This window comes from Pholis gunnellus (genome assembly GCF_910591455.1).
Source record: "Pholis gunnellus genome assembly, chromosome: 3".
NCBI lineage: Eukaryota > Metazoa > Chordata > Actinopteri > Perciformes > Pholidae > Pholis > Pholis gunnellus.
This window is the reverse complement of record NC_136529.1, coordinates 6765289-6790128: the sequence shown is the minus strand read 5'-3', so window position 1 is coordinate 6790128 and position 24840 is coordinate 6765289. Positions and strand designations below refer to the sequence as shown.

The 24840-nt window shown below is 44.4% G+C and overlaps 1 protein-coding gene across 1 annotated transcript in view; it reads right to left on the bottom strand.

The window, feature by feature from the left end:
* The window catches only part of LOC306715762 (plexin-A2-like), a gene marked incomplete at both ends in the record, with an annotated part of 60618 nt that overhangs the window by 13278 nt on the left and 22500 nt on the right, over window positions 1-24840 (bottom strand). Inside the window, 16 exons of the mRNA XM_079186230.1 lie at window positions 429-663; window positions 1128-1271; window positions 2416-2655; window positions 5378-5471; window positions 7240-7407; window positions 7952-8088; window positions 8618-8735; window positions 10621-10772; window positions 13542-13741; window positions 14528-14624; window positions 15344-15544; window positions 16506-16620; window positions 19148-19244; window positions 19750-19903; window positions 21062-21185; window positions 23872-23972. Coding sequence (XP_079042356.1) covers window positions 429-663; window positions 1128-1271; window positions 2416-2655; window positions 5378-5471; window positions 7240-7407; window positions 7952-8088; window positions 8618-8735; window positions 10621-10772; window positions 13542-13741; window positions 14528-14624; window positions 15344-15544; window positions 16506-16620; window positions 19148-19244; window positions 19750-19903; window positions 21062-21185; window positions 23872-23972 — 2377 coding nt within the window. The remainder of the gene's footprint in view (window positions 1-428; window positions 664-1127; window positions 1272-2415; window positions 2656-5377; window positions 5472-7239; window positions 7408-7951; window positions 8089-8617; window positions 8736-10620; window positions 10773-13541; window positions 13742-14527; window positions 14625-15343; window positions 15545-16505; window positions 16621-19147; window positions 19245-19749; window positions 19904-21061; window positions 21186-23871; window positions 23973-24840) is intronic.

Below are 24840 nucleotides of genomic sequence, written 5' to 3'. Positions count from 1 at the left end.
CAAAGAAAGTATTTTTCCTTTCTCAACTGTTGTGGAACACTAAAATCATGACAAATAGTTCTTGTGATATGTTTGGGAAGCATTGCAGTTAGTATAAAGAGTGTCACAAAATGTAAAAGCAGTATTTTGAGGACATTTTTAGATCTACACACACTGTAGTAATTGTACAGTTCAAAATGTATCTTTCTGTATATATTTCATTTTGGGCTTGTGCGTTTTTGTTAAGGCATCTAACTAATGACCTTTCAATCATTCCCAAGCCAATAAACATAATAAACCTTCATTCAGATCAATCATTTTGTCAAACGAAGTCCTCACAAACATCGGTCTAAACATCGGTCCTCAACAGACGGCGCTATATTGCAACCGCAAATTACACGTTCATTTGGGCAGCGTGACTTTCAATGTCTCAGATCAGCCTCCCTCACCTTCCTTGCACTCGAGAGCCACTCGGGACTCCAGGTTGTCCATTTGCATCTGCAGGCGCTTCAGAGTGAGGTCGTTCTCATGTGACTTCCTTCTGTAGGCCAGCAGCACTATGACGACGATGATGAGGAGCAGCCCTCCTCCAGCTGTGATGCTGAAGATAGCAGGAAGGGTGAGCAGGCTGTCGGACCGGATGTGAACTTCTCCTGGGGAGATGTGGAGTCCTCCTACTTGGACCTAAATAATAATAATAATAATATTATTACAGGCACAATATTTCATTGTCCTGAAAATGCTCAAAAAACAAAGCAAATCATGAATAGAAAGGCTGTCCTGGATTGAAAACATTGTTGCTGAAGTATTACATTGGCAAATACAATAGAGATATGGACCATTTTCCTGAACAATCGCCTTTGAAGAAAAACGTTTTTTTAAAGGTTCCAGGCACACCAGCTTTCTTTTTCACAGCTCTTTGCCTCATTGTTTGCAAGCATGCCTGTCAATAATTCTGGAGCACCATGTGCTGTAATTGGGAACCCAGCAGACCATGAGTGACAGACAATGACAGAAAGCCAGCGAGTAACTGAAAGACTGTCGGTGACCCACAAACGCACAAACGCACAAACAAGCACTGACCTACACACAGTGACCCGGATCCATGCAGACACAGTCAGATGGACAGAAAACACTTTTAGACTGACCAGGATTTTGTGCTGCCCGGTGAGGTTTGGGGGCTCACAGAGTAGCTGAGTGTCGGACACGGTGAGAGAACAGGGCGTCTCTCCGATCATCACCGTGTAATTCAGCCGGGCTCCACCGGATGCGGAAGGCACAAGGTTACGTCCCTGCAACACAGTTACAGAAGCAATAAAACAAAACATCAGAACCTGAAAACATGTCATCATTGGGATCCCAACAAATGAAAGTTCTGGTCTAAGGCATCAGATGAGAATGTTGTTTTCAAATTGCATCTACTGTACAGCAACCAAAAGTAGTGCACAGCACATATACCCCATTGGAATTTCTCTGTTGTTTCTACAAAGTTTCTGTTTCGTAGCATAACTTCTTGCCGATTATGTGGATTTCATTTGAAACTCCTTTGATTATTACCATGCGATATCGAGGCGTTAGTATAATTACTGTAATCAACCCTCTTGGAGAGGACCGCCAGACGGTTTTTCAGTTCAGCAAAAATGATTTCACCTAACAGAGGCAGATGCAAAGCAGTCTGCTACGCTGTTCCTCCACAGCAAACAGAGACAAAGGTGTGAACATGGTGTAAAAGTGAAAGGGAGAGATCCACTCTAGTGACGGGAAGCAAAACAAAAGAGGGAAATCATGGGAAATGCAGTTTTTTTCAGTCCACTATTGTTTTGTTTGTTTACAGCGTGTGTAGTAAAGCATTTACATCCATTTCATGAATTTATGTTTAGACATGTTATGTGTTATAGATTATGTGATCAGATGTATTCAGGGCTGAAGGTACAGCAGTGAGGGCGGGGTCTAGATGTCATTGGGCTGAAGGTGGTTTTCACACTTGGTGCCTTTCAGCCCTCCAAAAGGAACTCAGAGTGATTGGTCAGCATTTTTTGCACGTTGTGGTTCGCTTTGCCCCTTGCCTAATATTTTAGACCTTGAGGCTTGTCGTCGACGGATCAAAAGCTATTGCACCAGGACACTCGAAAATAACAAAATGGCGGAACCATGGCCGCTCGTACAGCCAGTGGACGAGGAGTAGATCAAATGCGCCCGTGCCAACCCTAAAAAGGTCATTAAAGGGAGAAGCGTTGACTAGCAGCGCGATGACGGTAGATAAGGTGTGAACAGAAATAGGACTGAGGCCTCATCAGAGCTGAAGTGGGCCGGAAAGAGAACCGAGTCCAACTGACAATGTGAACACAAGAAAGGACTGAGTCACTTTCATGAATTCCCTCTTTGTCTATTGCAGGTAAATCAAAAAAAAGAGAAAGAACCTATCGTCTGACGTACTTTGAGTATGATTGGAGCTCCGGGTTTCTGCTCCAGAACACCGGATAGACTGAGGGGCTCCAGGTAAGGGTTGGGGTAGTAGATGAAGCTGGTGTTGTTGTAAGTGAGCAGAGCTTGAACGTTGTTGAAGACGAAGCCGAACTCGTCCGCGTGTTTGATCGTCTCCTGGTCAGCGGTGTAGTCGGCCTTCAGAGACGGGGCGAAGCAGCTGATGGTGGTGGTGTTGAGCACTTTGCACACCTGGAGAGGAATCGATATACGGTTCAACGTCACACATGTCACAGCACATTCAGTACCCACGAGCAGACCCGAGTGTGAGATGTAGCACAGCGTGACAAATGTGTTTTGATAGCAAAGATCCTAAGTTTAGAACATTTTAAACCCTCTAGTCATCATTCATTCATCATTCATTTCACTTCATGTGAATAGTTTTCTAATAAGGCAATATATACATTGTACTTTTTGTAAATCTAGAAAGCACATTTGCTTAATAGATCTGAACAGATGCCTCGTTTCATGCCCATCTGCGGTGGAATTACTGTTGTCAGTCATTTCTTAACATCCAGATGTTGTGAATCTTTTGGAGCCTTTTAATCATATTCAACTTGTGTATGAACATAAATATACTGACGACCTCTGTGGTGTTAACCTATATAACCTTCAATATCTGTTGCATTATTGCCTGTATATCTACGTCCTATCCATATGTTCTATGTCTGCTCTCGTGTTTTTGACCTTCTGTCTGTAAATGTATGACATCTGCTTTGCCACGATAATAGAGTGCTGCTGCAGGGACGGCGTATTTTTGTAATACCAGCCCCGGAGGTTAGCGTTGCACTTGTTCCCTCCACAAAAGGCCAATGGGATTTTTTTTGTTTTCCCCAATTTGGATTATTGGACAAAATAAAGTCTGTGGCAGACACAGGTTTATGATAATTACACGTTTTGTTGAGCAAGATGATCTTCACAAATGAACCCCACTTTTAAGATTTTTGAAGTGAGAAGACAATCGGCGGAAGTAAAAAGCTAACGTTAGGCTATAAACGAAAACGAGGCTGTGATGGCGTTTTGTTGTCTCATTTCAAAGCTTCAAAATGTACACGAGGGGTATTTATTTCAGTATTTTATGTCATGGAACAAAACGGTAAAATCACTAAACGCTTAACCAGAGACCTTATTTCGGGCATCAAACCAAAAAAACATTTAAAAAACTCATTAACTTCAAGAGGAGAGAACCGAGTGCAAAGACGCTGACTCATTTCTGGGTTTCAGGACTCATTCCTGCAGCAGTCTACAATGCCGACACCAAAAGGCATCCCAGAGACCTTGGTCAAATGTTTTTATCTACCAGAAACTGTATTCCATATAAAGCCAATCACTCGCTCCCTTGGTGAGGTTAATATCAAATTGTAAGTTATTGGTCTCTGGAATTGGCATGTGCTTTGTGTTTCCCTCAGCAATTCTTGAAAATCCTCCTCTAAATAAAGCAGATCCGTTGAATTCCCCCAGCCTCAGGCCAGATTTTAAGCTTCAGTCTGTATCTAAGGTTTCACAGAAAGTTTGTTTCAAGTCAATTAACCGCTTTTGTGAGTCAAAACATTTTTTTAAGCAACTCCAGTGATGTTTCCGAGATATGTGCGATTAAAGCGACTGCCCTCATTAAATTTGCCAATGACCCTCCTTTAAAGCTGAAGCGGGTCAAAGTTCAGCTTTAATCCCTTCAGATCTCAGTGCTGCCAATGACACCGCAAAACATGCAGCTTTAATTGACTGGCTCAAATTCTGGGCTGGCATCATTAACGCACCATTTAATTAGCTCAGGGCAAACCGCTCACACACAACATTGTCATCAGCACTTTCAGAGGCCTCATCATGGGTTTTCTTTCACATGCTTCCTCCTGAGCTTTATTATCTTTAGACATAGTGTTTATTTCCACAGCTTTGACAACAATATAGATCTTTTCAATTTTCCAGGGCAGTTTAACCCAAGCTGACTTAAATATATAAGCATATTTATTGGTCTAGACAAAGCCATTATCGCCTTGTCTCTTTTCTTTATTTTGCCGTCAATAAACTCTGTCTTTAAAATATCTACCTTACACGGCTAGAAGCAAACACGCTCATCGTTCCATTTCTGGTATCTCTTCAGGTACTTGTTTAGAATGGGTTTTTAAGAATATATGGATCTATTTCAAGGTCAAGCCAAAGGTTCCGCCCCAGAAGTTTCGACCCCACTTCAGCCGGTGTGCAGTCTCAAATCCTCAGGCAATTCCCTGACCGGTCCAGAGTTGAAGAATAAAGGGCTAAAGGTGACTGGACTGATGCCACCGGGGCCCCGACACTATGGAACAATCAATCACTTTGAAACGAAGTGCCTGAGGAGCTCAGACGAGCAGAATCGGCACAATAAATCACCTCCCAAAACTGAGTTGTGTCAGTCTTTTTAAAATCTCATTTTAGAGTGAACTCCTCTTTATGCCACCTCTGTCCAACCCCTTTGTCTACGAATGGCTTCAATTTGACATTCACAGTGACGCTGACATTTTCCAAACTGCGGCCTATTAGATTGAGCCGCAGAATTTCCAGCTCTTGTTGGACAATTTGCTCTCCATCCAGCAGTCTGTTTGGTCCAGAGACCGGTTGTTTTTTCCGACTCTGAGTCACACTTTAGTAGTGCAGTAGGTAGATAATATTTCATACTCAAAACTAAACCAGCTCTAAACATCCTGTCCCCCTAAGATGTGTAAAACTCAAGAGGTTTGTGACTAAAGCTGTATAAATGCTTTACAAAGATGTCACCACAGATCAGCGTGTAAAAACAAAACACCGGGCCCTAAATCTACCTGTTTACGACTGTAGCAAACTGTCAATAAAGAACAACTTCACTGTGACATTTCCATCAGCTTGAGTAAGCAACGCCAATAAAAGTTGAGTGCAGTGTATTAGCAGTTGTCACACTCACATTGACGGATTCATGGCCGGCGTATTTGACTCTGACGCGCGGCTCCTGAACCACATCCAGGTTGGTTCCGGTCACCGTCAGTGTGGTGTGTCCGCTGTTTTGCAGGGAAGGAGAACATTTTTCCGTTAGTACCGAGAACTATTGGGTCAAAAACACATGCACATACGCCTGCACATACAGTACAAGCGCTCCACCTCAGCTCCAGGTAGCCCGCATGTGAATGCGAGCTGCGATTCTCAATGATTTAATTGGTGTGACCACCGCGGAGAGAGCAATCTTTGCAAACCCCACGTTTTTTCCAGAGCAACTGCATTAATGCAGGTTCGAGGAGGTATAGCTGGCGCGGCAGCTCGCTCTTTGTTATTGGGCAGGAGAGCCAGATCAAACGGCAAACCAGCTGGCTGCTATTTCATATTCATCCATGACTGTGGGGCTGGCATGGCATGAATGCGGGTTCTGCTTGTTTACATATCTGCTCTAGATGTGATTAAAATAAACAACGCTCTCTCATCTCTGTGTAACCTGTGCTGCAGTGTGAGCAGCTCAGAAACCCAAAGTATGGAAAAGCTGGAAAGTAGAGAAGCAGAGACAAAGAGGCAGGGGGGGGGGGGGAGAAATACAAGAGAGAAGTGATGAAAAAATGGCGTAAAAGAAAAACTGGCCAGCCTTGTCAGCCTGTAGGAGTGCCAATCCCTCTCTTCTCACACTTCAAAGGGTACCTAAGCTTGTAGGGCCACATAGTGGGACAGCACATTCATGACGAGGGCTCTTGGTTGCAGCTCCACAAAGCTCCTCCTGTCACTAGGCTGAGGGCCAGGGTGTCTCTCTGAAGTCTAATCTGCAGGGACGTAGCGCCGGGTAATCCCACCCGCAACCAAATTAAGTGCCGTCATTTATTTAGTTGGAATACAGGTGACGCACCTTTTTTTTTTTTCATAGCTGCAACAGAAATGTTTGTGCCGAGAATTCACTCGCTCTAATATTGGCAGCCTCACACTCATTCGCATTAATATTTCAGTGAAATGAGGCATAACTAAAAGTGCTGTTTTTTAAACAAAGATTGTCGTTTGTTTAGATTAGTCAACCTTGCCAACCAACAGCCTTGATAGAACTGACAACCACAACGCCTCAGTTCTTTGCATCACTCTCTCTGTAAACTCACAGATTGCCTGGCGCTGCTATAATCTGAACTGGGCAGGCCACCACATGAAGGCTGGATGGTTTTATTTAGAACATTTGATTTCTAGTTGAAAGATTGAAGATTGACAGATAGTGTCCTTGGCTTTGCGTTGCTCAGCTAACATTTACTTTCCTCTTATGTGCGTCGCCCTCCGTTATACTTCCTAGAGATAGATCTGCAACCTGTGCTCACTGGATGGACTGGGATTTGATGACAGCACGACCGTAACAAACAGAAATACAGTAAAAAAAAAAAAACAGCAAACAATTGCAATGTGGATGCAATGGGCATTCGCTATCATTCATCATGCAATGTGAAGAGCAGCTCAAGCTCACGCTCACACCCACTTCCAGTTTCACCAAGGGGCCGCGCTCATCAACTATGCAACATGCAAGCTGCAATTTAGCCAAACGAGATCACTTCCTCTCGCATTACTTAGTGCACCTTTCTCTAATCCAAAGTAACACCATACTTGCGACCCATAAGCATGTGAGAGCTGACAAAGTTATCCACACGGCGTAAAGTTTGCGTGCTTGTGGACTGTGAGGTAACACGATCACAATCAAAAAAAAAAAAACACTGGGAGGAGTTGCAAACTCCATGAATGAACCTCCATCCTCCTCCCGAAGTACCATGCAGTGCACACATGTGTCTGTTATCTGTGTGTGTGTGTGTGTGTTACCTGGTGATGCTCCACAGGGGTTCAATACGCTGGACCGTGGGGTCTTCTATGTACTCAAAGGCCAGACTCCCGGGAACTTTGGCCCGGTCGACGCTCAAACTGACCTGCACCGGTCCGGCCCTCGTCACGGACGGCGCAGAGAAGCACACGATCTCGGACACGGTCCGCCTGGTGGGGACACGGGAAGAGCAATTTACTCAACGCCTTTCTGACTGTGACTCTGCCCCCTCGCCACTGCGGCGGCAGATCCCTGACTTCACGCAGTTATGAGTCCTGCACATTACCACTAGAGGAGATGATCCATTATAGTCTGTCCCGTCTCTTCCTCGTTACAGACACATTAGGGATGGAACACTGTAATTAGAAGGTGCTCTAGCTAATGGCTTCCTCGACTCACCCTCCCGACTCCTACCATGTGCGGCATTTTGAACTTTTAAATAGATCGCTATAAATACACAGAGAACAAAACCCACCGCTGTGGGTTTCATCACCTCCTCACAAATCATTAAGACTTTTCATGAAACGCACGAACACTTAATTGTATCCAAAGTGTGCTTCTTTAAATAGAGTGGTCTCTCACTGTGTTTGGTGGAGATTAGAGAAGGCTTAGTCTTTGATATTGTGTGGAGGAAGTCTCACTTCTGTGAATCTGGAGTCTAAAGGAATGTAAGGTCGTAATGTAAGATCGGTAAGTCGTGTTCTCATCACCCACCTGTACAGCTCACAGGTCTGATTGCCAAAGTACACGTTAACAGTGCTGCCAGCGCCCAGGTTCTCCCCGACAATGGTGACCTTGGTGCCCCCAGATTCAGGCCCTCTGCCTGGGGTCAGCGCCAGCATCGAAGGGGTCTGAGGAGAACCAAAATTCATTCATGATTCACTCAACATAGATCAAACACAGATTACAGTGCTTCTTATTAATCGTCCACCGGCCTCGGCTAATGAACCTCTGTGGAACTCAAAAGTCAACATCAAAACTCTTTAAAAACAAAAAAGGTCGACAAATTAGCTTCTTTGGAAAATAAATAATTTAATGAAGAATGACCCATATCAAAAAAGACACTAATAATGCAGAGTGTCTTAAAAAGCAGAGAAAATGTGTTCTTGGCTTGAATGCAATAAACACTTTTCTGAATGCATAAAATGAAAACAACTTCATAATGATGATGAGCTCTCTTCTGCACCGTCTCCTGATTGTTGTACTAAAACCTTATTCCATCTCCTCTCCAGTTAATGATTGCAGAGGCTGTGATAGATGACATTGTTTTGGTTTTCTTTGGGGGGGGGGGGGGGCCTTACACCTGCAATCACATGTTCATCCTAATTCATAGCTTCAGAACAAATGGACAAAGTGAATGTGTTTGAGTGCCAGAATCACCACAAAGGAGTAGAGCTGGGAGGACTGCGCTCGTAGTTCTGGTTTGCATTCGCCAACACACAGCTTAACGGGACCTGGAGCACTTCTTTCAGGAGCCGCAGCCATCTCGCACACAATCCTGTCGAGACAAAAGACACAAAGACACAAATGTTGGTGGGGAACAAAACAAACAGTCATGCAACAGATTATGGTGCAAACAAGTCGTGGTGTAGCGGACCACTGTCAATCCGTGATCCGTACGGATCGGCACGCATGTGAACCGCGGATTAATTACAGTTTAAGGTTAACCATCAGTGTGAATACAGTCTTACTCGTAAAATGTAGTGTTGGTGAGAAACTTGAATAAATCCAGTGGTTTGAAGGAGATGTTTTAACAACAACATGAATAGTTATTAGAGATGAACTATGACAATATTGTGTGTTTTACAATTTTAGTGTATAGCTTCTTTTTTTTATATGATGATTTTAATGTAAAGTGTCTTTGAGTATTATGAAAAGCGCTCTATAAATAAAATGTATTATTATTATTATTATTACCTGTTTACACTAACTCTAAGCAGCTTATAATACATCATTAAAACTACTAATGACAAGATTTGTTTTAATCCATAAAAATACAAGATGTTATTTCCTAATCATGTAAATTATAGATGATTATGAAAAGTAAAAGTATAACGTAGAATTTTTGATTGTTTAAACTGAGTTCACAGCAGTTGAACTGTTTTTTGGGATGAATGGAGCCTTGTAGACCAGCAGCTATAATCAAACAACAAAGGGATCTGTATCTGCAATTATGGATCATCAACGATCATCAATTAGTATCAGTGGCAAAAACAAAGAGGGATCTCAAAAAGTTACATTTGCTCCCTTTATTTTCTTTTGTGCTGATCCGATCCGTGACTCTGATCCGTGACACGATCCCAACCGTGAGTTTTATGATCCATTGCTCCACTACATCCAAGTAATAACAAAAGCCAGGCAAACACACACACACACACACACACACGCAGAATCACCGCACTGTATCACATTTGTTACGTATTGCACGGGGGGAAGGTGGCCTCTGCTGGCCGGTGTGATTGAGGCAGACTTTCATAGAAGTTGTGGGTCAATACAGAGGGTCATCTTTCTTCCTAATGGGAAACCTATAACAGCAATATAACTCAAATGATAAACTACACCCCTCCCCATCTTCAGCGCGATTGCCACCCACCATTACCTCCGGTTGCCATGACAACATAGGGGTTTCTTCAATAAATCAGTATTGCCTGTCAGGTCAATAAGATAAAGTGTGCCATGAATAAGTCATTATAGCAACTGACCCCGTGCTGAAATTAATGGTGGTAACAGTTGTAATGCCATGTTTTAAAGCGCCGCGTGTGCCGTGTGAATGGCCCTGCTACAATAAGACCTATGAATCGTCCTTGCCCATCCCTTCTATTCATACATCACGGGGGTTTTCCAATCTTCTGCCGGCACGTTCTCTTCTTTTTCTCTCTATTTTTTTTTTCTTCTTTTTTTTTTTACAAGGATATAAATAAAGTCCCTGCAGCCTGAGCCCAATCGCATTACATGGCTGTGAGAGAAACACATGGCTAACATATTGTCCCTCCAGTCAGCGACATGCAGCGCATTTCAATTACAGCTGTGCCGACAGCCTCGTAACGACAGCGACACAAAGACCGTCTCTTCCTTTGGCTCTGACTGCACCAGAGCAATGCAAAGCCCCCCACACAATCCTACAACCTGATGAGGCATCACTGGGCTCCAGCCTATTCACAGATTCTGCTGGTGACTGAGGGGAAAAAAATAGTGTGACAGAGAAAAAGAGATTGTGTTTATTTTGTGTGTGTGTGTGTGTGTGTGTGTGTGTGTGTGTGTGTGTGTGTGTGTGTGTGTGTGTGTGTGTGTGTGTGTGTGTTTGCATCTGTACTGTATGTCTATGTACGGTACAGTATGAATCCAAGCGTGTCTGGGCAGGGGAGGGGAGGAGTCTCTCTTACTGTTCTGCAGTGATGTATCCTTCCTCCTGTGGGATGCACTGCACACCCGCCACCTCCACGTTGCCCTCCAGCTCAGAGAAGGACAGACCCAGGTTCAGGCCCTGGATGGTGACCAGTGTGCCCCCCTCCAGAGGTCCCGCCACTGGACTCACCTACGTAGGAAGGAGCACAGACTGTATTTAAGAAGTAGACGTGACGTCATTGGTTTGTGGAGTGCTGCTTTGAAGCCTGGAGTTCTGCATTTTGCCAGTCGCCATCTCGGTTTCTGGCCGTCGCCATCTTGTTTTTTTGCAACCAGAAGTGACACGAGAGGGTGGAGCTAAGTACAACCGAAGGCTGAATAAGACATTTTTAGGCGATGATACAAATGATACAATTAACTTTCATGAATTGAAAACCCACTGTCGACAAAAACGCGGACAACACCGTGGTAGCAACCTGTCAATCACAAGGTAGCCCCGTCCTAAAGCATACACAAGCTTCATTGTTTATTTTACTCTGAATGGGACCATCATAATGTTTACTGAAGTAATAAATCAAGTGAGAAGTAGAGTCATTTTATCATAGACTTCTATACAACAAGAGGAGTCGCCCCCTGATGGTCATTAGAAAGAATGCAAGATTGAGGCACTTCTGCATTGGCTTCACTTTTCAAATAACACCTAAGATACACATATGTATAGATATTTATATTCAAGAATTTCACACTGGAGAATAATGTGCCATAAAGAGATTTTCATTCCAAAATAATAATTAAATGTAATTAGTTACAGTGTCACATGGATTAAACGGTTTTCCCAACCCAAGAGGAATATAATTATGTTGTTTTTCCAGTTCTGTGTAAGTCTTGGGCAGAAATATCAATTGTTAGCTACTTTAATACAAAAATACCGACCCTCAAAATGTGTATTGGTTCAAGGACGCCTAAAACCTTCACAGCAACCAACACAACCTAGAAGTTCTATTTCAAATGCAACTGGGGCTTCCTTTGAGATTCTCAATTCTTTAGATTCGTTCAAGAATCTAAAGTACTAAATGACCTGAAAGACTGAGAATCTCCACAGACACACTTCCCACTGTGTAATCTCTATGTAAACATTAAGTAGATTTACCTTAAGTCCCATACTGACGGGAGTTTTTTTTTTTTTAGAGCCTTGAAATCCACCATAATTCAAAACAAACTTTACTGAATAATGCAGTGAATAACAAAACCCTGAGAAACCTATTGACAGTGTCCCAGCGGGAAACCTTTGGACCTGCAGAGCAGAACAGGAGCGACACTCCCTCCACTCCCGAGCAGCACTCGGCTGCAGCTCCTTCAGAAACACTAATAATGTGACGGGGACATCAAAGGCTCGCGGCTCTTTGAAGTGCAGGAGCCCTGCATCTCCGTGTCTGACCCACTGTGCCTCATTCTGGGGAATGAACAGGAGTTTGTGACATAAAAGATCCATCACCGCTCTCTAAACAGACTGAATTCGTTAAGCTGTCAAGCACCTAAGGTATTCAGCCGGCGTGGGATAAGATGCGAGATAGTCTCAGGTAAACAGGCACTTGGATGGTAAATTGGAAGGTGGCCACGGATAAAAGTATTTGTTGTTGATATTTTCACAAGAATATCCAACAAGATGTCTCGGCGTATTGTTTCCGGATACTTAGAGGTATGAATACTCGGATGAGGGTTGAAGAAACAGGCGTGTGACTGGACATTTATGGGCAGTGGGCTTTTGTTCGAAGCTTTTAACCCCCAAACTCTCTCAGTAAACAGCAGAACTCAAATGGTGCTTTCTGGAAGTTAAAGCTATTAATTATCTCCACGGGAAAAGTCGTTACGCGGACAATATATATGCATAGGAACCAAAACTATGGTATGTGTACCTGTAGAGAGCTTAATCCCACATTTCTGGAGAAGCACAAAACTGTCCAACAATCCTAAACTGAAGTCTATTGTTGCACTGTGATGTTACCATGGTGACACAAATAAAAGTAGTGATAGAGTAGTTCCAGCTTCTGTAAAAAACGACTTCATCTCTGTTTCTCCATCAGACACACCTCGCACCTCACTCAATGAGTTATTGCTAACAAAACTCCCAAAAACTAGACTTCCTTGCATCTTTAAATTAAACGTTTCTGAACAAATGACCACAATGTCACGATTGCTTTCAACTGATTTGCCAAGTTCAAGACGTAAACTTTGTATTCCTTGGAGTTCCTGAAATACCGTATTGCAGCTCTGTTGTTTTAATTGGCGCGACGCGTCACAGAGTCATCGGAGAGCTGAAAAAAAAGCTGAGACCAGTCAGGCGTCAGTTTCTAGCTTCATGTCAGCGGCTTAAATAGAAAATGACTTGTAGCCTGTTGCTGTGTCGCCCATAGTGTGAACACACCAATCGTACGTTTCTGTTCTAAAAAACGCAGTTAGCCTGTGACATAACTACGTCAGCGATCGCCCGAGCAACACTTCAACAGCGACTCACGGACAAAGTAGAAGGCCAAGTTTGGTCCTTTTGTTCCTTTTGCCGCTCATAGTGTGTAAAAAATGTATTAATTGTCATATATGCATACATGAAATTTGACTTCTTCATTCAAACCATAAGCATCAGGAGCAGTGGGCTGCTGTAAAGCACCCACAGAGCAAATTGGGGCTCATTCGCTCAGGGACACTCCAGCAAGCAGACAGTAGGATCACGGATCGAACCACCAACCTTGTGTTTGAAGGATGAACCGCTCTACCCACTGAGCCACGGCCGCCCCATAGCAGAAGAATGACAAATACGTATAACACTCCCAACCACCAGAAACTACTCATTCTAGTTAATTACTTGGCTGAAGGAACTCACATCACAATTGAAATGCACAATATATTTAAGCCTAGCGGCTTGACGGGATTGATTGACCGGGCAAACAAACAAACAACTGACCTCAGTGATGCGTGGGTTGGTGCACTTGACATTCCTGGCGGAAAGGTCCAGCCAACGGCTCGCATAGGGGGAGATGGGAGGACAGTGCTGCCTCATGGTGCAGCGGCCCTCACCGCTGCACCATCCACACTGGAACTTCCTCTCCGCCCGCAGACACATGCCACAGCTGTCCCGCTGGGCGCTGCACTTGTAGAGGTGCACTGTGGGACACCGCAGAGGATCTCTGGTCAGTTAAATAACAAGTCATTTCGCGTGTCAATATTGAGGTTTTTGAAGAATATCGCCGGTATAAATAGCTTATAAATCAAATGTCAGCCATAGAATATGCTGTAAAAGCGCCAGCAGGGAGTCATGTGACAATTCGATTGAGTCAAACTGATTCACACATTCTTAAACAGCAGGTATTTACAGTCAATTCTATAAAAAAAAATTAATAACCGCCCACAACCGTGGAGTCAACTAGAGAATTCACCTAAATTCATAAAAAAAAGCATGTTTGTTCAAATTCCCTCTTCCAAGTATTAAGGAAAAAAGATGGCGAGGTAATCCAATAAACCTTTCTTTGAAGTCTGTCTCCTACATCCTCTCTCCTGTAAGTAGCCTGTATTTATGCCCATATAAAGTAACTTGCCAGCGTAATGGAAAGGCCTGTTGAAATTCATGGCCATCACTGTGTCTACCCTTCGCAAAGGGGATGCATTTAATGCACAACCCACAATGAAAACTGACAAACACATTTTCTCGTATGATGATGGAGGGGACAACCAAGAGTAGCCGCGAGAGTGAAACTGAGCAAATATGAAGATTCACCCTTCACCCCTCCGAGCACACAAGTGATTGGGTGTTTTTTGAAGACTCCCTGCTATTGTGAACTTTCTCTCAAGGCCCTTTGGGAGCCTTGAAGTGGTTTCTATGACCCATCTATCCCCCCGTGGATTGAGTGCTTTACACTTCTCTGGCCTGGCAGTGATGGATGGCAGAGGCACCTTTAATCTTCTCGGGATTGTCGATGATGAAATTGCCGTTCCATACGATGGAGAGGTCCACAGCCAGGTCACTGATCTTCACACCCTCGTACAAGTACTGAAAAGCAGAGACAGAGAGTGAGGGAGTGTGCGGTAAGTGGATCCAGAGAGAGAGAGAGAGAGAGAGAGAAAGTCAAAGCGAGACAGAGGATAGAATGAAAAAGTAACAAAGTCAGAGTGCAGGAAAATGAGGGAATGGAAGGGCAGAAGAGGGACGAGGCTCTTAACCATCTGTCATTTCTGCCATGGTTGTCTGCTCCTCTCCTCTTTGACATGTAGGGACGCAAACCCTGGCTGGGGCGGCCAATCATCCACATCTGAGGAAAATGGCCTTTTCATTCACTGTCACAGAGCGGCAAGGTATGCTCTGCATTGAAATTTAGCCTTCGATTTGCATTGTGCAACAAACATCTCCTGTGCTCATCCTAAACCTGTGACTTTCTGTCGGGAACATCAATTTTTCGCTTGGCGAACGCCGAGATGTTAGTCAGACAATATGTAGCTCACGAGACAAGGTCGTGTTGAATTCAGGGTTTCCATCTTTTTCACTTTAGCCACATTTTTTTCTCTAACCTTTCCTTCGCTTGTCGGTCTCCTTTCCCTCGAATGCCTCCCACCTTTTGCCATCACTCTCGCTTTCCCTCTCCTCTGCTTTCTCCTCAGTATGCTCAGGCGGCATGCACTGATGCACCCTATGCACCTTGCCTACACAGCATCCAAGCTGTCTGCCTCATTTGACAGCTGTGAGACTCCCACTGGGAGTGTTTGAGGTCATACCGAGCTGTTCTGGCACTGCACGCTGGTGCTGTTGAAGCGCAGCGCCGTGACACGGTGGATGACACCCTGCACGTGCACCACGCACTCGTAGCCCCGCTGGCCCGACTGCGGCTGCGGGAGGTTTCGGGCCCTCAGCGTGATTGGTCGGACCTCACCGGCCGGGAGGAGGATTTCCCCAGAGTGAAGGAGCTGAGGGCAGTCCTGTGAAAACAGTGCACAAACACACATAATTGTATTATTCACAGAAAGAGAGCACGCATTCCTTCATGTTGTCCCTGCTGTTTGGCCTTTATATTACCCATGCATAATAATAATCCCTTCGGAGATTAATTGAGTTATCCTTCTACACTATCTAGTTATCTATTTTTAGTATGTATCTTCTTTCTTCTTTCTGTCAATGCATGTAATCTGTGTCAATATATATGAATGTATAGTATAAACATGAAGGACTGCAGGTATTAATGGGGCAAAGAAATCGCTAATCCGAATATAAATTGCATTCATATGCCACATGTTACACTTTCCACTATGGTATGTAAGTATGTAAGACTATTTATTACATCTTTTTTAATCCATAGTAATAATGATGCTATTTTTCCGTCAGTCTTCAACTTTGGTCCAGACTGAAATATCTCAGCAACTATAGGATGGATTGCCATGAAATTTGGCATATACATGCATGGTACCCAGAGGATGAATACCAATGATATTGGTGAAATTTAAAAATCTACTGGATGGGCTGTCGCAAACTTTCGCACAGATATTCAGGGCCTTTGGTGAGCCCCGGACTTTTCCTCCTGCGCCACCATGAGGTTATTTCTTCCATTTGATTTAGATTGACATGAAATGTGGTACAGACATTCCTGTCAGGAAAAGCTATAGTAACTTTGGTGATGCCCTGACTTTTCCAGCACCATCATCTGGTCAAAATTTCAAATTGTGGTTGGTGTTTTGAGCATGTTAGCATTTAGCTCAAAGAAACATTGTGCCTTTAAAACCAGCTGCCAACATGTCTATAGACTCTTAATAGTCTTCCATTTAAATCACGGATTGTGCCTTTAAGGTAAAAGTGTCACACAGGAACAGATAAATGGTGCTCTTAAAGGCTACATGTTAATCAGCTAACTGTAGCTCTCTTTATGTTAATGGTAATGCACAGTACCTCTGAGGCGTTCACTCTGCCCTCCTGGAAAGAACAGCTGCTGGGGTCGTGGGTGCACAGGTTGCGGTATTTACACCAGTGGCAGCGAAAAGTGCTGTTTACACAGGACAGACACCTGCAGGGACAAATGAACGCGTTACTACTTGACACGCACAATTTTAATAATTCCTGCAGTATATTGAGTGGCTCTGCATTTACATAATACATTATTCCTTTTTATTCCCTACTGATTACCCACATATTCCTCTCCTGTGTGAAGATGATTGAAAAGATGAAGGATTACAGCTTTCAGCTCAATTTGTCATGTCAGTGTGTTTCACTGAAAGATCAGATGTCCCCATTTTCTATGCAAACAGCAATGAATGGTGGTCTTTTTGTCAGGGATGACAATACATGACCTGAGGTATGAAGTCTTGGCAGGAGAGTCCCTGTCACCTAAAGCACTCTTAAGCAATTTAAAGTAAAAAAGTGTTGGACAAAAAGATGTACAGGGCCTGCAGTGTCCTTGTCCTGAGCTTCATTTTTTACACACCCTTGCTTTATATTTCTGGGTTTTGACTGCAATGAAAAACAGTACATTTAATTTGTCCAACTCTGGCTTGTACACAAAATCTAGAATGAAAAGTGACAACTGGATATCTGATGGGTGGAAGTCCGCCACATCTTTGGCTCAGATTTGGTAAACGGCAGCCAGCGGTCAGTTGTGGATTAAAGTTGTGCTGAACCCTGTCAGACTGGATTTCATCACATTTCATTCAGCAAACAGGGAGCTGATGGTGATACAACTTTGGGTGGAGGACTTAGAGACGTGAAGAAGTTCCAAGAACTGAGATGAGTGATGCACAGCTGTTGATATACCAGACAGAGCAATTGGAGGGCTGACAATTGAACATTTTCCTGTGGGGGGCGTCGCTGTGTATAATAGAGGTGTGCGGAAAACCGATCAGTTCTCTATCAAAGTCATGTTCTCCCAAAATTGGTCATGCAATAAGATGAAACCATGAAGAAACTATCAAACCACTAGCAGCACTCCAATACTGCGGCTCATAGCAAGCTACGGAATGCCAATAAATGTAGTGCAGCGCCATTACATTTTGATATTAATTAGCTGCCCAGGGCCAGTATGGACATATAAATGTGTGGGTGTGTGTGAGAAAGAAATCTGGGGGGTTGGGTATTAATAGAACTGGACTGGCAGGGAGCTGCAAACACTGGATAATTAATTATTGAGGTTGATGTGATGCTGAGCTGGTGGCGGTAGTGGGGGGATGTGGAGGAAGAGTTGCTGGGTGAAGAGTGTGTTTGGCTTGAAATATTAATCACAGGAGTTCACAGGGTCACCCCGCAGCTAATGGAGGCCGTATCGGTGTGGTGGCGATGTGATGAGCCTTCGACTGTTTCTCTCTAATGGCTTAATGCGGTTATATTAGGGCATTCATGTCGCAGTCAAAGGGCATTTTGAATAGGTGGCATGTGTATCACTGTGGGCTAATTTCCAAGGTTCGGCTATGAATGCACCATCAATCAAATGTTCCCTCCTAGAGTGAACTTATTGTACATCCCTGTATCCAGCTTTAGTGCGCTCGTGGTTGGAGTATAACTCACGGCGCCGTCGAAGGTTAGTGAAGTGTGGATAAGAGGCTGTCAGTTCAAATCTCTGTAACGCCTCAAAAAACTAAAGGAATTATTACTTTCCCTCTCTCAACTATCCCTGTCCAAGAATGCGGACAAAAATGTAAAAAGAAATAAATAAGAATCATGGTGAAGGTCTATTGGAGTAACTAATTCAACGTTTGGCCTTTCTGGAGGTTTGTTAAGCTGTGAAAGCTCGTAAAGTTTCTGATTTGCAGACACCTTTTAAAGCCGACAAATGCTGCTAATTGGCATTCATCCTAATAAGATCCACCTTTTGTAGCAGTGCTTGCAATTGCTATTCAGCTATACAGCTGACATTAGCATAATGGCTCAAAGTCAAAGCAGCTCCCCTGCCCAGTCGAGAAATTTATATTGGCAAGACAAAACAGATGAGTATTTAAATAAAGTCCTCGTTAATTTACATTATTTTATCCACCCTCAAAGTACCAGAGCGAGGCTATCAAATCTAAAATGCCTCAACACAAACAGTTGTCTGGCTGGGACGCTCGGGACAAAGTCAAGTCAGAAAGGGGTGTGTGAGTCTTCTGCTTCAGACTCCTCTGGGACTGCTGGCCTACAGCGAAGCACACTCTGCTGCACCAGTAGAGCAGCTCAGCTATGAACACTGTGGGTCTGCTATGCAGTTTCCAGATGTGAAAATGTATACGGTATTGCATCAAAAATAGCATATATGCTTTATGTATAAAACCAATAAATATCACCAGTTCTGTTTTTTTTGGAGCAACTGTAGTTGTTTGTATTTGAAGCTGCGAGCAATAAGCCACACAAACTGCCAGTTTCAGCAAAGCCGAAGCAAACGGGCCAAGGCAAATGCATCACGTTGATTTGAATGAAACCTGACAGACAAATTGAACACTGAGGTTATCTAACAGCCCAATCTGAAGTAGAGTTGTGAGCATCAGTACATCATTGCCCTAAATCAAGTAGTGCTCCTCCGTCTATTGAACAAATCAAAGACCGGGGTGGGGATGGGCAGCTGGACTCACGTCTGATGGGTGCTGCAGTTGTAGAACTTCACCTCTGTGCTGGCGACCATCTGACCTGTCTCCTTTGAGTTCAGACGAAGCTCTACGCCAGCCCAGTCTGAGAGACAGAGAGAACGAGAGAGAACATAGTGAGTGAAAGGATGGAGAGAGGGAATTAAAATGATGCAATAGAGAGAGAGAAAGAGAGAGAGAGACAGAGGAACAAAAAGGAAAGGTGAAAGAACGCAAACAATGAGCGAAAAGACGAGGTCAAAATGAAAAAAGAAATGTTAATACTTTTATCGCACTTCTGTAAAGAGCCACCTGCTGTCTGCGTCTCTGCCAGGGCATATTGCTGTTGTCGTGAGGAAAACCTTCAGTCATAAACTTCAATCGAAGGATTACTGTATATGCTCTGAGTAAATCCTACTGCTCCTTGGTACTTACGGAGCTCCTTGGATAAACAAAAAACGCAAGGTGGTCCATCTGAAAGGAAAGCTGGTGGGTTTGTTTTCGGGTGTGTGTCTGGAATATTGATATTCGAAGTTCTTCACCTGACATTGGCATCGCCATCAATCAGTTTTTCGTTGGTCTGTTTTGACACGAGAGGTGTCTGCGCTCACCTTGTCCTTCTGGTATCTGAGGGACCTCCTTCCCGGCCGGCGACAGACACATGACCCTGTTCCCGTTGACGTGACCGTCCACCTGGGCCTGCTGGCCAAATGAACAGGTGATTCCAGCAGAAAGGTCTGGAACATTATTCACCTCCAGCAGAAGCTTAAAAGAAAAGCAGAGGGCGAAGATGTTAATGGATCGAAACTTGTGACTGGCCAGGTTGATTGTGCCGGTTGTAGCCTGCTATATTAGGCCATATATTAGCCTGCTAGTAGGAATAATAGGCCGGCAACTTGGGCAGTAGGTAGCCCAGAGGTTTAAGTGGAGTCCACTGTGTACTATAATTCTCTCAATGTTTTCGGAGAGCACGACAAAATGGCAAACTTGATTTTGGACACAGCCCGGGCCAAACAGCATTTTGTTTCCTTTGGCTCTGTCCAAAGATGACAACATCTGCACTTCTCAAACCCACTAATTAACACGTTAAATCTTGATTTATACATCTGTACGAAGGCCAACCTGTAAAAACGACTACATTGACTGACGTTACTGCTCCTGGCCAACAAATAGCCCGGCATACAACCCCCTTTGTGAAACCATAATCCATTGTTTTTACACTTCTGTTTATGTACGGACTGAACAAATGAGATCTCAGATGTTGATCAGTGAGTTTAAGAGGTGCTGCTAGTCAGGGTAGCTGCTTCCCCTGTTTTACTGCGCAAAGCTAAGTGCAAAGCTAAACTAATCTAATTGGCTGTTGGCTCCAGCAGGATATTTAACGCACCGATACGAGAGTAGTATTAATCATCTAATTCTCGGCAAGAAAGCAAATAAGTGTACTTCCCAAAATGTCGAACTATTCCCTTAAGATAATCCTCAGCACTAACTGTACTCCACTCCTCTGTGCTCTTGGCTACTGTCCAAAAAACAGTTGAATTAAGCTTTTAGGTAATGCAATCAACCTTTTGGCAGATGACATCGTAAACAACTCTCACGTCATCCCCCCTCAGCATTTGTCTCTCATCGCACAGTACATGTATTTAAACCACAATAAATAGATCAGATGTCTACAGGGAGAACCACCCTTCTCTCTCTCTCTCTCTCTCTCTCTCTCTCTCTCTCTCTCTCTCTCTCTCTCTCTCTCTCGCTCTCTCTCTCTCGCTCTCGCTCCCTCTTCGCCTCTCACAAATCTAATCTTCTCTACCAGGCTTATACTTACTGTACTTGTGGCTGCTGTACAAGGCTACTCTCAGTGATTGCTCATAAACATTGTGAGTGGAGTGACAGAGCGGTGATTGATGGAATGATAAGCGGACTCACAGGGACACTATGTGCTGATACAGCAATGCTGTCCGGGTGAGCGATGACCTTCACACAGCGGTCAATATCGGTGGCGAAACGGAAGGTCTCCTCCGCCCTCAGACACCGATCCCTCCTCGAGCACCTGTGGAGCAAAAGGCACTCATTATTAAATATTCAAAAAACAGTGCAGCCAGTCCGATTTGTTTTGAATTGGTCCGGCAGTCCACCACTATGTAGACTACTGGATGTATTGCCATGAAAGTGTCCCGTTTTTAGTTGTGAGCGAAGTGTCTCAGCAAGAATTGGACGGATTGTCATGAAAGTGGGTTCTTGAATCATTTTGGTGACTTTTCATTCAGCACCATCATTAAGTCAAAATTACAGTTCGTCCAATGCCCCGATTTGACCTAGATAAGTAAACGAGACAATCAGAGAGAAGATTGTCTATTTCTATATAGTTCTTAACGCTTGTCATCGGATTTCGCACAGGTTCACCAGAAACTCTTTCAGATCAGACTCCAGCTGGGCGCCGGCAGCGACCAACAGACGGTGGACAGACCCAGATCCGGCTTCGCTGCAGCCTTCGGCCCGCAATCGAAGCCCGGGCGGGAAGAGGAGAGCTCCTCGCCCGGCAGCAGCATCTCCTCCGCCGGCCCAGGAGCAGAGCTTCGTCTCGCTACTCGTCGAGTTCCTGGCCGGAACCGAAACATCGACACCATGTTGCTGAAGAACCCGGCCGTACTGCTGGGCCCGCCTGGAGGGAAGAGAGGCACGCAAGAACCAGGACTGCACGGAGCAGACTGTCAGACCCGTGCTGGAGTAAAATGAGAGCTTTTTCCAAAGGGATTCAACGAAATGAAGGTTCCTCTTAGTAGCTTTAAACATCAGCTTGTTAGCATGCAGTTGACCAAACTATAGTGATGTCCATGTTTCGATTGTTTTTGATGATTGATCATTTCCTCCACACAGCTGTTAGTCAGATCAGATGCTTGGTCAGATCGTTCCCTTTATATTTTTAATATACTTTATCCACACATTAGACCGAGTGCAACCGTTGAATAAGCTTCAGCTCCTAAATCCCAACAGGCAATTAAAAGCAACAAATGAAAGGGTTGGCACCACAGTGCGTCCTTAGAATAACAGTGTAAGAGAGAAGTAGGCTACATTTAAAGTTATGGCAAGCGATGGAAAGGATTTCTAAAACTTTGAATAATTTGTCCAGTTTCAGAAACGGGGATTTGTTGTTGAGATAGTTTTTTAATGTGGTTGTATTGATACTGATTTCTTTGAAAGAGGCATTGTCGGAGTTAGGTCTCTGCAGGCTCAGATAGTAACAGGCATTAAAAAGATCAAGAATCTCTCAGCCGTGGAGTTAAATCGTAATGGAAAACTCACAGAGTCTTTTGGCTGAACACCATCATCTCTTTCTTTTAACAGTGTAATGCGCACAGCGAGGGGAGATAGTACTTAATACACTCTCAGATGCTGCTGAGGGGGTGGCACCTCCTGAGAGAGCTCAAAGAGCGCCGAGGCCTCGGCTGTAATTACAACACAATAAAAAGGCGGAATGGAAACGCGGTGACAGCTGTTGCCGGCTCGGCTCCTTCAGGCGAACCGGAGCCACAGGAGTATAGACGGTCACCTTCTGACCGCTCATCAACTGAAGTGCCTCCGAAAAAAAAAGGGGACACCTTTCATCTCAGGCTGTCTTTCATTGCCTTTTATTTTGCCTCCTTTATTCGCCGCGTTTTGTCTGATGGAGCCATTTGTTCCCTTTCCCCGTCAGGCTGTGCGCCTGTTCAGCTACGCCCCCCCCCCCCCCCCAACACACTCTGTCAGATGGGTGTTCTGGTGCACCGTGCCAAGGGTGGGAAAGTGAGATCCTGAAAGAGGTCCACATGAAACTCTTTGAGAGTCATTCAGAGGCTGTAAAAAGACCCCAATCAGGATTTATTGGACAGAAAAATAAAGTAGCCTCATTCTGCAATGTGAGGCATCATGATTCACTTTGGGTTACTTGAGGGAACAGCAGCCTATCTATTCACTGATAAGTGTAAGGCATTAATTCAAATAAACAGTGTAATGGGACTTGCAGACAAAGTCAGCACTCCGGGGGGGGGAGAAAGGAAAAACTACTGTTTAATGAGCCAATTTGGATTAAGACAAAACATGTTTTTTTCCTCTCACTTGACAATTTGATAACACTGAGAGCTGCAATTTAAATGATGCTGCTCATCATCAAGATATTGCTCGCTGAAATGCAGTCGTCTTATGATGAGATGGGGGTAAATCCCCGGCCGAGGTCAGCAAACCAACTCTGCCGCTGTTTGAGAAACACAGCGTTTTAATCGCCTGAATCCCCTTTTCTCCATATCGAGTTATTATGCAAGCTAACCTGGGGGTCAGATAATTAAGATGGAAGAGATAAGCCTGCTCCTTCAGGTCCAAAATGTTCCCCGGGTATGTAGACGTGCAGTTTGTGCACCCGCAGCGACTGACTAATCCCCCCCTCTGCCAGCCCATTAACAACAGTCCCCCCCCCTGCCCGACGGACAATATCTGCGGTTTCTGCTGTTCTGAATATCTCTATTTTAGGTGGGATCACGCTGTCCAACAACCGCTTCCCAGTTTTCCGTTTCTCCCGCCAGCTGTTGATAACGGTGAACTCCAAGGGAGCACAATATCTCTGTTATATTAAACTGCACAAATCACATGACCACGTGCTTACTAAAAGCTGTTTGGTAAACATTAATGTTGCAGTTTTAATCCCTCGGCTGTGATGTGTGTAAGCGAGCATCATGGGAGTAGACGGAAGGGACAAGACTCACATGTTGAACAGGACACACCAGCCGCAGTGGGGGTCACCAGAGCTCAGACACTCAGCACATGTGCCGTACTGCTCACAAGCCTCCACGGGGACCTGAGCCACCTAAACCAGAAGAAGGACAGGGAGGGTTAAAGCACACGTTCAGGAAAGATACACAGATACATTAGTAAAAACAGACAGGAAGACAAAGTATAAAGACTACACTGTTCTCCATTGGCTTCCTTCAACAAACTGTTTTGGCATCTGTAAATGTATGGACATGATTCCAGTGGCAGTCAAATTGAATTTACTGTGCACACAAAAAAATTTTAGACAAGTTTGTATTTTCAAGTCTTTCTGCATTTTTACCTTCACTGTATAGTCTACAGCGGAGGTGTCACACGACTCCTTTACAGCTGAAAGCGAACATGAAACCTTAGAACAAAGCAGATATCTGGAAGTGCAAATCATAACACAAGGGCCGCAGGAGGGAAACTAAACAAACCGCAGACAATCGCTTGGAAGCTACAAAAGTATTGAGAACTGAACACACAGGGGGCGGGCCTGCCCCCCAAAGCAATGGTTGGGGAAACACTGGGGCATATCTAGCGCCTCCACACGGCGCTCAACATGGCGACGGCTGAGCCGGCGACTGACAGCTAACGGTGATAACAACGGCAACAGTGCTGACCGAGCTAACGGTGTTGACCTGAGGGGGAACCGGAGGGTGGGCACGACGCTTCAGCGGCGACGCTGTCGGTGTGGAAGGCATTATCAGCTGTGACCACCATATGAGAGCAATGCAGGGTCGGGGCCATGAGCTGGCCAACTCTTGACGACACAAAAATGCTAAATACTTGCATGCGAATATCATATGTTTAGGGCTTTTAAAAAACAGAAGGAGTGGATCTTGTATGCTCTGCCTTTATCAAGGTTGAAATGAGTAATAGAGTTTGCCGTCTCAATCGTTCCGCACAAAGTGATTGGTTAT